Source organism: Achroia grisella, unplaced genomic scaffold, assembly GCF_030625045.1.
Source record: "Achroia grisella isolate CSIRO2021 unplaced genomic scaffold, CSIRO_AGI_Agris_v1 utg546, whole genome shotgun sequence".
NCBI classification, from domain to species: domain Eukaryota; kingdom Metazoa; phylum Arthropoda; class Insecta; order Lepidoptera; family Pyralidae; genus Achroia; species Achroia grisella.
In genome coordinates this window covers 3,618,526-3,632,003 of record NW_026712931.1, presented here as the reverse complement: position 1 = coordinate 3,632,003, position 13,478 = coordinate 3,618,526, and the positions used below count along the sequence as shown (strand labels likewise).

Sequence of the window (13,478 nt, the reverse complement as noted above, 5' to 3'; positions counted from 1 at the left end):
AAGAGTCGTCATTTTTGAAATTAGAAGATTGAAGCTTATTTTTTAGGCTGTTAATTAAATATAAATAAATGACATTAAAAATTTGTAAAAATGTTACCCTTAAGGGGGTAAAATAAAATAGGGGATGAAAGTTTTTATGTAAATTCGTCATTTTTGAAGCTTGAAACTTATTTCTGTTCATTAAATATAAATGAATATGTGTTAGCTTCAATATTATTAATATTCAATAATAATATAATAATAATTTAACAACAATCGGTTGACTAATTTGTTACTTATTTTAAAATCACTAGTATCCTGACGACTTAGGCGTAATGCCGGTTAGTCAGGGAGAGAAACACCTCAATGCCTACAATATTCACAATTATCTATCTCTTATTTGTTTTTATAATAATATCAACACTTTCGCTCCAAAACTCCCGCTGCCTCCGTTCAATCGTCCGTCATCCACTTGTCAATGTCACATAGATTACTTTGGCTCTGGCCTCTGACGTTCCGTTTCAGGTTACATGATTATTGACTTTACCATTTTTAATTAATGGTGCGTCACACGATAGTTAACAGTCGGCCATCCTGCAATAGTGTCTGGCCCAGACACATAGGTAACTGATGAGCGTAGTCATGCTTATCAAAGGATATAGTGTCTACAGGATCATATAACAAATACTTAACTAAATAAACTAAAGATACACATTACTTTCATAACATTGACTATCTTAGTATACTGTCAAAGGTTTACAATCTAAAATCAATACTAACAGAGCTAAGTTTCGGCATGCATTCAGAATGCACAAAATATAACATAACATATATTAATTTACATAATCCAAATCACCCAAAAACATGAACAACCTTTTAGAGTAACAAACAATTATTTGGCGGTGATTGACTTCTATGAGTCAGACTGTAACATATCACCATCACAATGTAAGTTTCCGATCTTATGAACATTGCATTTTTTTTTATACCTCCAAAATAGAACTTGACATTTCTCATCATGAATATTTTAACGGATAAATTTAACATATCACATTACAAAAGGTAAAACTTAATTACCTACATATATAGAGAAAAAAATATAAAGAGAAAGTATTATTCTCGTGACATAAAATTAGAACAAAATCGCTGCCTGCCTTCACCTAACCAATAGAAAATAACAGGTCAATATTATTCAAGTGGTTCTAATACCCTCAATACTACTACTACTATTTTACTTCGACGATACTCTTGATTTACCAGAGAATTATTTTAATATAACATAATTCATTGAATTTCAGTTATGATTTACTTAACAATACCATCAGCTCACTGGTCAAGTAATCTATTGCACCCTTTGAACCCTGTACATTTAGGGAACTATAAATGATTGTAGATACTGATCTCAATTTTCTTTACAACACCAGTTTAACATAAACCAAAACCCACTGTTCCAGATTAATGTGAAATAGAAATAATCTTTATTCAAACAAACTTAACATAAGCACTTTTGAGCAGTCAAGATTTTTGAATCTATCGCTTATTCGGAACGCAGATTTATCACAAGAAGAATAAACAAGAAACCTGTGTGTTGCTCTTTTAAATAAATATTGATTTACTTATATTTAATTAACAACAAGGATTAGGCGTGCGGCAATCAACATAAAAACCGCTACGCACTTAATCTCCGTTCAATCAGACAACATTGACAGCGCTATGAATTTCAAGTTAGATATTTTCTAAAAAAAAACACTGATTTATAAATGATGACATTTATAAATTTTTCAATTTTATAATAAGCTTTTTTTTTTTTTACAAAGAAAATATTTTATGACACATTTGATTTCTTTTTCTAGCAAATTGAGTACAGACTCTGGGAGTTTGTTGTAAAACCTTGCGCAATTTCCATAAAACGAATTACTAACTTTCGTCAAACGAACGTGAGTTTAGTAAGCCTACTATTCACTTTATATTTTATCGATGGTATTCGTAGCCACTTCGGCCATCCAACGTTATCGAAGGGCCTCATTCGATATTATCATAACAGTTAACATCGGGTAATATAATAAAATTAAAATCATATAAAATTTAGTTTGAGATACTTTATATACTTAAAATATGAAAGTTGCCACTGACAACTACACATTACATTTCAACATCATGAATTCAGTCTTTGTTATATTTTTCCGCCTTAAGTTGTATCACTTAATTTTTCACACCAGGTACTAGTCAGCATCTCTGCAAACACGGCTGCCTAGCTAATTAGTGAAATACCTGTTAAAACAAAACATTAAAAAAATGCCACCGCTTGCCCACTATGACTGCGGTCTCAACAGATCTGGATTTTATTAGACTCAGCCACCGCTTGCCCGCACAAGGAGCTACGGCCTCAAACTGGTCAAATTCTCATTAGACTCAGCCACCGCTTGCCCACACAAGGAGCTACGGCCTCAAACTGGTCAGATTCTCATTAGACTCAGCCACTGCTTGCCGCCACAAGGAACTACGGCCTCCAACTGAAACACATCAAATATTTAACAACTGGTCATTTTCTCAATGAGGCATTCACCGCTTGCGCACGCAAGGAGTTACGGCCTCCAACTAGTCATATTCTTTATGGTACTATGCTATTTTTACTTCAGCCTCAAGTGCTCTACATTGCAACTCAACTATGGGTTATATGCACTCCCATCAAAATTTACTATTACTTTTTATTCTATTACATATCTTTAAGAACTGGATTTCCTGGTTCCATTTTACTATTTCTCCAACGCTTTAAAGGACTTTATAACATTTAATCATAAGTTAATTCAATTTAATTATGTACCAAATTCGAATTATATATCTGGTTGATATATATCTAGTATCTCCCAATTTCTGAACGAACATGCAATATATTACTACCACATACCCTACTCCTATTATTATCTACCAAATCTTGAGTAGCATCAACAAAAAGCGAGTCGTTCGTTGTACGTCGTATTGAGCACACGCGGATCCCCATTTTCTCCGTGAACTAACGTATACGGAACCATCAGCCGCGATCTCAGCGCAATCATCTCATCAGTATATCATCAAATCTAAATCACCATCATTTACCTTAAAATCCATAAATCGTATTCATAGTCATATGATTATTATATTAATCTCATAATTTCATCAAAGTATTGCAAATCATTTTTCATTATCATATCAACCGCCCGTTCTATTAGCCATTTTGCTCATAATTCAACTTGTCATCGATTGTAACTCATCATTGTATCACTTGCATTCCTTAATCTTTCAGATCTATTCGTTCATGTACAACTCTTCACCGCGTATATTTACCGACTATTTTCCATAGAGGTGTATCAAATTTTACCTTGTGATCGTCCTTACTACAATCTTGCAGTGTAACTATCTTGTACACCTCGAGCGCTTTATTCATAATATTTCTAAAGTGTCTGTATACGGTGTCTGGGTTCTATAAATTAGCACCTCTTCTAATTTCCCATTAATTACAACAGACACATAAAATCAATTCTGAAATGATTAATTTCAATTTAAACTATTTAGTTAGTACAATAGTCAATCCGATTTCTCCAAAGGGCGTTCAGCCACACATACAAGTGCATATAGGTATAGCTCAGACTAATCTATGGAATCAAATGCCCAGCATTTGATTGCGTTGATCATTACTTATAAAAATGTTAACTTCCGTCGTCGTCAAAGACAACGCTTTAAATTTAATTCAATCTTATTTATCTGATCAATATCAACCAAATATTTGAAAACAACATCACCGTTATTATTATAAACTTCCAATATCTCTACACCTGTAATTTTGTACAATTCAACATTAAAACACCCTCACTTATTTAATACATCCGTTCTCGTATGCTATGCAAGTGACAACATCAATTCTTATATGTTGATGAGTTTACTATTAAAAGCCTTAGTTAACACTTTTATTTTACTTCAACCCAACAGTTATGTCAAAAGTGACAATGGTCTAAATACAACACATCCAATCTCATATTCCAGTCAATTGAGTCAACATGTATACCAACAATTCTTACATGCTCGTTAATTTAGCATTATACGCTTCGATTATACTCTTTTTTTTTTTCAACCAATTAAAATCTTAATAGATACAATATCTCAAGATTTAACAAAGGTTAACTAGAAATTAATAAAATTGGCAAAACCATCTACAACAGTAATTTATAACTGTAAACTGTAATCTATTGTTAACAATATTTAACTTTCTTATATTTTAACTTTCATTTATTTATTTATTTTTTATTTATTTATTTTATTTAAAGATAACAATGACTTACAAAGTTATGACTGTGTACTAAAAAGCATGAATGCTTTGTGCGCACACAGGGCCGTATATAATACAATAATTATTTATCTGCTAGTTTTATGACAGGTATACAAATCTTATTACAGCTTACTTTACTACTTTTTAAACCAGCTTACTTTACTACTTTATATCCTCTAGTAACTTTTCTTATATATTCCTGGGATTAAATTGACAGATATAGCCTTACTTCCACAACTTATATTGTCTCTCATTTTATTTGCATTGGATATAACGGTCTCTTAAAACAGTTATAGGTTCAATAGGATCCTTTCAACTTAAATCTAGTATACCCATGTACACTTTTCAAAACTTTAATGCTCATACATTTAACAACAATCAATTGTCCTTTTGTTTTTGTTTTTCTTTTAACTACCTGTGCTTCTTAAATTTGTATTCACTATAATACCATTATAATTAAAGAACAATGGCTCAGCTCGCAAATATTTTCTCAACAAATAATTCTCTATAACATGTAAAACTTACAACTTAGACCATGCAGTATTTATTTTTCATTCTACATATATGCTATTCATAAAGTAGTTTATTATCCATCAGTAAACCATATAAAAATCTCATAAATTACGCCAGTATCCATATTCATAAACCAGCTCGTCCATACTGACTATCCATGTCTCTCTCTATGGAAGTTTGCATCCAATCTTCTCCTGCTGTTTCCTTTTTTTTTCTTATGTCATCTGCTTATCTTTTTTTTCTGCTGTCCTACGTTTCTTTTGTCTGTCGTCTCTGCCATTTTCTTATATATATATATATATGGCTTATAAATTTTTCATTTCATTATATGGCGTCCTACAATCCAATCAATCACAATACTATTTAAATGTTAAATAGGCATGACTATATGTATTTATACCTGTACATATGATACAATTTTCTTTTGAATCATTACTATTTATATATTTTTTTCTTCTATAAATTATACTGATACTGTGCTTGTGAATCACTGTTCATCCCAACGGATACCAACATCTCACTTTCAATCTAAGTTACATTTGCAGTGATTAACTTGTGTTCACAAGATATTGAGGATTTTTCCTATTTTATTTTTTTTTTTACTTATATATTCCTGTCATAGCTATACCGAAATCACCATGCACTGTCCTCTACAGTACAGTAGATTCACAGAAGATAATTGGAAGCTTGCCACAGTATAGAAATGCTATCTTCATAAAACCGACTAACTTCAGTCTCATCCTCTTTGGTAACAAAGTTATATTAAATAAAACAAACCACATTTTTATAAAGGCATAGCATAAAACACCAACAATAAGGAATTCTCATAAATATATAACGGTTGTATAGAATGGGAACGAATTTCCATGCATGGAATGTTATGCAGCCTATTAATAACCACATTACCAAGGTCATCAGCAAAGTTTTCTAGAATATCCATATCTCTTTACTTTCCTAACAATCTTGTCTGTCTGTGTCTCATAATTTTCTTCTATAATAATTTTAAAGCTTATGTATTTTGAATATCTTAACATTGCCTCCCACAGAGACTATTTAATAATAACTAATTAATATACAGAAACTTCATTAGTCAAATCATAAAATATTTTATAATCCTGTAGTATACAAATACATAAAAGGTAAGTTACATAAACCATTTAAAAATAGTATCCAATTTTCCTTTCTCCTCTATTTCACCATATCACAGTTTACATGTATTCTCTTAATTCTCTCCCATCTGTCCATACCTATATACAACAAAAGAGTGCTATGCACTCATTTATTTCCATCTTCCTGCCATAATATCTGAATTATAAAGTTTATTATCCAAATTTCACAATTCTAGACCACACTGTTTGACACAATCCATGTGCTAACTTCAAGATGAGTTCATTATTAACTCATGAATGCTTTAAATCAGTTATTATCATCTTCTGATATACATTTATTTATATTAATATTCAATAATATATTCTTATATTCTATTTTTTTTTTTTATTATCTGTACTTCACAAATATATAATACAATTTGAATTTAAACAATTATGATTTCCTCCTTGGTTGACATTTCAATTCCAATACAGATTTAACAATGAATCTGTCCACTTTATAGTTTCTTAGTACTGTCATTATACAAATGACACTAAATAATAAAACTCAATGGATAACTTAAGCTCAGATCCTTGCAGCAAATCTTCAGTTCATTAGCTTATGCACTACACAAGATTGGACAATATAGCAATACTTTGCAATATATTACAATAGTCTATTTTCATTATTGTGATAACAATTGTCATATGTTGTACATATTCATATTATAAAATCATGACATTTTGTGCAATTTACTGTATGGAGAGTTATAACTCATCAAAAGGCAAATACTCTCACTGTTGCGACTCAATATATATATCCAAACATTCTGTATGTACACAAATATTAACTTATTTCCAAAAACTTTTATTCATATTCATAACACTAATAGTAAATTTAAAGACAAGCTTGTTGCTCAAGTATTGTTTAGAAAATTCAACAGGTTTCTTGTACAATCAATAATACAATCAAGAGCCAACAACATTCATTTCTGGAGTTACCAAAAGCTTTTCTTTAGGTTAAAAGACAACTTCATAAATTATAAAACTGAACCATGTAAGAATAGTCTTACCTGTAATCTATCACTTTCTAACATGTCACATATTAATGTGGTGCTTATAAATTCCAACACTCACTTACTAAACATTGTCTCAAATGACAAATGTACATAGCTACAGGTACCTGCACAGGACCTTTAAGTACCTTTATTGATCAACAATGGCTGCTAAGGGCCATTCTAATGAATTTCAAGAGAAGCATCAAAGAAGTGAACCAATTGCTCAAACATATAATACATTCAATCTGAGCATACATATAATATATAATTCCAGCATAATATGACACCTTTGAGGAATTGGATATCATTTCTAGGTGCTTTTTCAACACATTAATAATCAATATCATATGATTATGATAACCTTGAGGATCCTAATAGATCTCAATTGGATTTTATACTAAATAATGATTAAATAAGGAACTATTAATAATAATAGTTTACAGTTATTCGGTTTTTTAACATTGGAGTTTACTACCAATTGTTAGCCATTGCTATATATATATAATTCAAAACACAGCAAGAAATAAATATAATAATTGTACTATCAGAGTTAAGTACTATTTTCACTGAGAGCTTCACAGCTAATCATGAGATAGCATCTAAAATGTCTTTAATATCTAATATTATGAAATATAACATGTTATGTTGCTGGTATCAGTTTATGTCAACAATATACTGTGTCTATCTATATTAATATGCTTTATTAATTCATTAATAAACACATATCAAAGTATCAACCAATATAATATATATACATATGACAGTGTCTCAATTTGGGAATATAACCACCATCAAGACATATACCTGGACTATGCCTGTGATTGTCATTTATCTGAAATGGGATCATCAAACATATATTTGTACCCATGTAAAGAAATAATAACAATTCTTCAATTCAATTCACGTAGAACAAACACACAAAACTGAACAGTAAGTTTGACTAATTTACTGTGAATTAGCAACAAACTCAGCAATACCATTACACTGTTTATATGTATAACATGGTATGTGTTCTCATGTTCAACCTGTATGTCAACATAGTTAATGTAACTGTTTCTAATCTGTTGATATCCTATCATACTCTATCATAGGCATTAATAACATAACAATAGTTACTCTGTATTTTAAACTAATTAGATAGCCATGTTGTTCTATACTTAATGTATTCATAATACTTCTTTCTTAGGTATATTGTATACCTCAATATCGTGCTACATGTCATGTCATTACTCTCGCAAGTTATCGTACATACTAAATCTATTTAATATGTAGAAAGCAATTCATCCAAAAGTTCAATAAAACAAATGAGAAACTGCGTTTAATGGTATGCGTGTTATTAACGTAAATTCACTTACCACAACTTCTAGTCAGAATTACCTTACAGTCGAATTTGTAGGCGGGATTGGTACCGCTTCTGAACTTTTAAAATCACTAGTATCCTGACGACTTAGGCGTAATGCCGGTTAGTCAGGGAGAGAAACACCTCAATGCCTACAATATTCACAATTATCTATCTCTTATTTGTTTTTATAATAATATCAACACTTTCGCTCCAAAACTCCCGCTGCCTCCGTTCAATCGTCCGTCATCCACTTGTCAATGTCACATAGATTACTTTGGCTCTGGCCTCTGACGTTCCGTTTCAGGTTACATGATTATTGACTTTACCATTTTTAATTAATGGTGCGTCACACGATAGTTAACACTTACATTTCATTCATTTAAAGCCACAGTGAGTCACGTGATGTTGGTGGCGGCGCGGCGTCACGATTATGCCGCCACCAATAATAATAGAGATAAAGAGGCCGGGAACAAGGAGTGAGCGGGCTGCTCTCTTTGTTCAAGGCGACGGAGACGACTAAACGTGAATGTAGAGCGACGCAATTTATGTGGAGTGTAATTTGAAGAAAGGAATGAAATAAAAGTACTGCTGCATCGATGTATCATTTCTGAAACTACCCAATATATGACATTCAAAGTTTGTGAAAATGTTACTCTTAAGGGGGTTAGAGTTAAATGTTTATATGGAAATATTGTCATTTTTAAAGCTAGGAGCTTGAAGTTTAATTTTTAGCCTATTTATGAAATATATATTAAGAAAAAGAGTTATAAGGGGTTGAAAGAGTTATGAAAGATTGTATGATCGTTATTTTTGAAGCTAAAACGATGAAATTATTTCATTTGGCTTTTATTGTGTTAGGTCATTAAATATTTTTTTCATTATTTGGTCAAGGTCACTATTGTACGCGTACGAAGTCGCGGATACAGCTAGTGGGTAATAAAATTGAAACACTTGTATCCCATCACAATAACAGTTTATTTTGAGAATGTGTTTCGATTACAATACTAAACTGTTTACATGTTATTGCTCATGACTGTACTATAATTGACAAGAGACAAAACACTACACAAACTGCACAAACATTGGGACCAATACTTTGTTATATTCTTCAATTATAATATGAGCTAATTTTAAATAAATAGTACCTACATAAAATATTAATATGTTTAATTAACGTACATAGGTTTTACATTTAATTATTAACAATAATAACACTTCAGACATTATAATGAGAGCACCCACTCACCTTTTTATATAAAAATTAAGTTCAGTTTAAAACACTTGTTTGAAAAGGCAGATGTTAGACGGATAATGATACAAAACTATTATACTGCGCAATATTACGTTTCAAGATGTCAGCACAAAGACCCAGCACTCTTTCAAACCTGTTGAAAAAAAAAAATATTGAAAAAATATCTTTTACTACATGCACACCTTATATTATGTTGCATATTTAGTTGCATCATTTTTATATTTTCAGTGTCATGTATATCAACAAATAATATTCAGCCTCATAACTATATAATTAAAATAATATTCCGAAATTAGCTATATAAAATTTCGAATAACCTGGCTCGGTCGAGCTTAACGCATTTAAGGTGACCGGCAGCTCGTACAGTAGCGGCACGTGGTCGGTCCAGTAACAGTGCAATTTCACCGAAGTAGTCAGATGGACCCAGTCGACCCACTTCCACTGCCGAATCTTCCCTCTGCCCGCTACGTTGTTGCAGTACCACCGCGCAACCTGGATCATATTTTTAATTTATTATATTGCTGGAACTTTAGGCCGTTCGAAGAAAGGTACAGCATATACTCTGAATAAAGTACAATTACGGAATTATGGACAAGTAGCAACAATCTAATTCGTCCGCCAAAGAAACAATTATACCAAATTATTTTTTTATTCATTCATGACTTATGAAATTTTGTTTTCGCTCGATAAATCATTCAGTACAATTATGTAATGGCCTTGTGGTTAACCTTTAGGGCCACAAAGAGGCAAAATGAGGCACTTGATCACAATTTTGATAATGGGTATATATCTAAATATACTGTTTATATTATTAAATAATTAAAATTACCTTCCACTATAATATAAAAGTCATTGCCAGGTTCCCCTTGGCGCACAATAGTTTCCCCATCACTGAAAGATACTGGTTCCAAAGCATCAGCAACGGTCAACCTTTCCCATTTTTCTAAGCTCTCTGGAATATTAGAATAAGTATATAATATTGTAGATCCATTATTTATAAATTAAGTAAAGAATGTACTTTGATAATTTATATTCAATGATGTGTTACCACCAACGGCAACCGTTCGGCAGCGTGTTCCGCTAAAGCAGATTTCAGCGACTACAACGCCATCTGGCGTTACAAACCAGATGGCGTTGTGAAAACTTAATATATTGTGGTGGTTATCCACCACAATATATTTTTATTTAATAAATATTATTTATGCTTATAAACTGTAAATTAAATATATAAATAGTAAAGATTAAATCTAATTATAATTATGACATAAAATGTATGGTCCGGAAGTTTGATATAATCATGTTTATTATTGAGCACAAGATATAGGTTCTAGGGGCAATTAAACAGTTGCCAATAATATTATTACCTGGACATATTACCGAATATCTAACTGTATAATACGCAAATAAATTTTCATTTCATTTCATTCCTAATTTGACCATAATAGTCCCACCTAACTACTGACTTTAAAATGAACACCATATTGTGTGCACAGACCAGTTCAGTTTAGATGCTCGAAGTGAAAAATACATATAAGTGTAAAAAGAAATTAATAGTCTTTTGTTGCTGCTGCCGCCCCGTAACTGATGATAACATATTACACACACTATTATGTTAAACCCAAACAAATAATAAATGAACTTCTTTTGACATTTATAGTACTAGCAAGATAGTATAGACTTCATAGTATTACCTAATATAGAAACACGTGACAGGAATTCGTCATACATGCGGCGCTTTCTTATTGTTGAACCCATTAGTATGCGCCGGTAAGAGTCACGATCTAGGCCCCATAACTTGAGGGGAGTACGTGCACGCACCGTGGCTGCGCGAGGAGTACCATATATTAACGCTAATTCACCAAAACTACCACCCTCGCCTATTGTTGTTACAGGTTCGCCATTTACTAGTACCTGGAAGTATGTTAAGTGATAAGTACAATTGATACCTGTGATAAGTATATTATGCAGTAATGTAACATATTAACAAAACTTATAATTAATCATATATTAAATGATTATTCAGATAGTGCAGCTGTTTCAAACAGGTTGTTTTTTTATATTCCACCATGTTATACATGTCTAATAAATATATACATATGTTTAAGAATAGACACTTTTGTGGTGTGGCGTCTTGTGTTTTCAATGCTTTGATAGTAGAAAGATTGTTGCCACTTTTTAAATTATATTAGGTAAAATGTAATTTAGAAGTTAAAATGTAAGGATGTTGGTATGACACCTGTAGTTGAAACAATAATTGGTAATTTTTACTGTTCCTACTTACCCTTCTGTTTTGATTTCTACTGTCTGATATATACCTACATAACATTTTTAGTATTATTATTCTATTTTCCTTACGATTATTATAACTACTTATAATATAATTTAATTTAAATAATAAAATAAAAATAGATCTAAATACATTTTAAATTTAATATAAATTTTTTACTTTATGACTATTATTCTTAATGGAGGGAGTCAGATTATCAACAGTGAATGTCATGGCGAATGTAGCATTTATAATATATATATACAGAGTGCTTACCTCTACTTCACCAGAGTCTACAATGTAAAAATTATCTCCCTCATCACCCTGTCGGATGACGGTCTCACCCGGGAGGCACTGCACAGGGAACATGGCATCAAACATATCTGCACGCTCTGATTCATCTAAATGTGTAAACAATACATTTGATGCTATTGCCCGAGATAGAGCACCCATTGTTTTGTAGTCCTTTGGTACTACCTGTACAAAATTAAAACACCAAATCAAATTGTGTCATTATTATTATATACACAACATAGAACAAAAAAACATACAACAAAATTGGTTGATGATTTTTTTACTTTTTGGAAAAAAACTGCAAATACATATGCTATGTGATCAAACTAAAATTACTTTTCTCTGGAAATGCAGTAAACAGTAACCACCCTATACATTATGTGTAGTTTATCATGCATATATGCATGCCACAGTTTTTGTTAAACAATAAGTAAAGTAAGTGAGTAGAAGGTGACTAAGTCAAGATAAAAATGTTTTTTCTATTTAAATAATAAAATAGCCTCTAAAACTGTAATGGAAAAGAAATTAAATAATTCTAATATGAATCTAACAACTTTAATGTACCTAATATACTTATAAGTGTAGTGTAGTGTACCTTTTTAACATAACTAGTAGCATCTTCTTCAGTAACAGGTTCAGCACTAATACCTCCACGGCGACGGGACGGTTGACCACCAGGCACTGGTAATGGTGATAGTTCCCCATCGGCTTCCCCCTCAGATGCTGCAGCCGCGGCTGCGGCTGCTTTGACCTGTTCCTATTGTAAATTAATATTGATGAATATATATCTATATTTATAAACATGTATTTAACAATATTTTTCTTACCCTTTCTAATTTTTGAAAGTATTGTCGTAAAAATGAAACTGGGTTTTCTGGTTTATTTACACATAATTGTACAATGCAGTCTTTAAGTAACAATTGAATGTTGTGGTTATGAAAATAAGTAGAGTAGTCAAGTATACACTGTTCTTCTTCCATTTTTGCCTCACATTTGGCATATATTTATATAAATATTTCAATAATTCTAAAACAAATGTTATTAGACAAAAAGCTTTTGAATAGTTTTGATTAAAAAGTTAATCTCATAATATAATAAGTCAAATCTGAAATAATATGGCTAAATGTAAATGTTGGTCACTTTAATTAAACGAGAAGTAATTACTTCTTTACGCTTTTAATTGTTTTTGTATGGGTTGGATAATAGGAGATACTACGACATTAACTAGCATAGACTACTGTCAATATTTTTTTTCCTGTGCAAGTTATGATTAAAGGACTCGGCCCACACAGCCTTGTCATAATAATATTCTATCTACTTAAAATTAAGATAAAAATAAGATCAGACAGGTTATAGTATATTATATCTTATATCTAAATAATC

General features: G+C 31.3%; 1 protein-coding gene across 1 annotated transcript; it reads right to left on the bottom strand.

The window, feature by feature from the left end:
• Window positions 1-9,218: 9,218 nt before the first annotated feature.
• LOC131848004 (cAMP-dependent protein kinase type I regulatory subunit) lies at window positions 9,219-13,318 on the bottom strand. Its single transcript, XM_059197740.1, has 7 exons — window positions 12,923-13,318; window positions 12,691-12,852; window positions 12,078-12,278; window positions 11,227-11,446; window positions 10,365-10,487; window positions 9,853-10,027; window positions 9,219-9,668 (listed from the first exon to the last, which is right to left on the bottom strand). Exons 1-7 carry the CDS (start codon window positions 13,073-13,075, stop codon window positions 9,584-9,586), a joined length of 1,119 nt encoding a protein of 372 aa, XP_059053723.1. The 5' UTR covers window positions 13,076-13,318; the 3' UTR covers window positions 9,219-9,583.
• Between the last annotated feature and the right edge of the window lie 160 nt (window positions 13,319-13,478).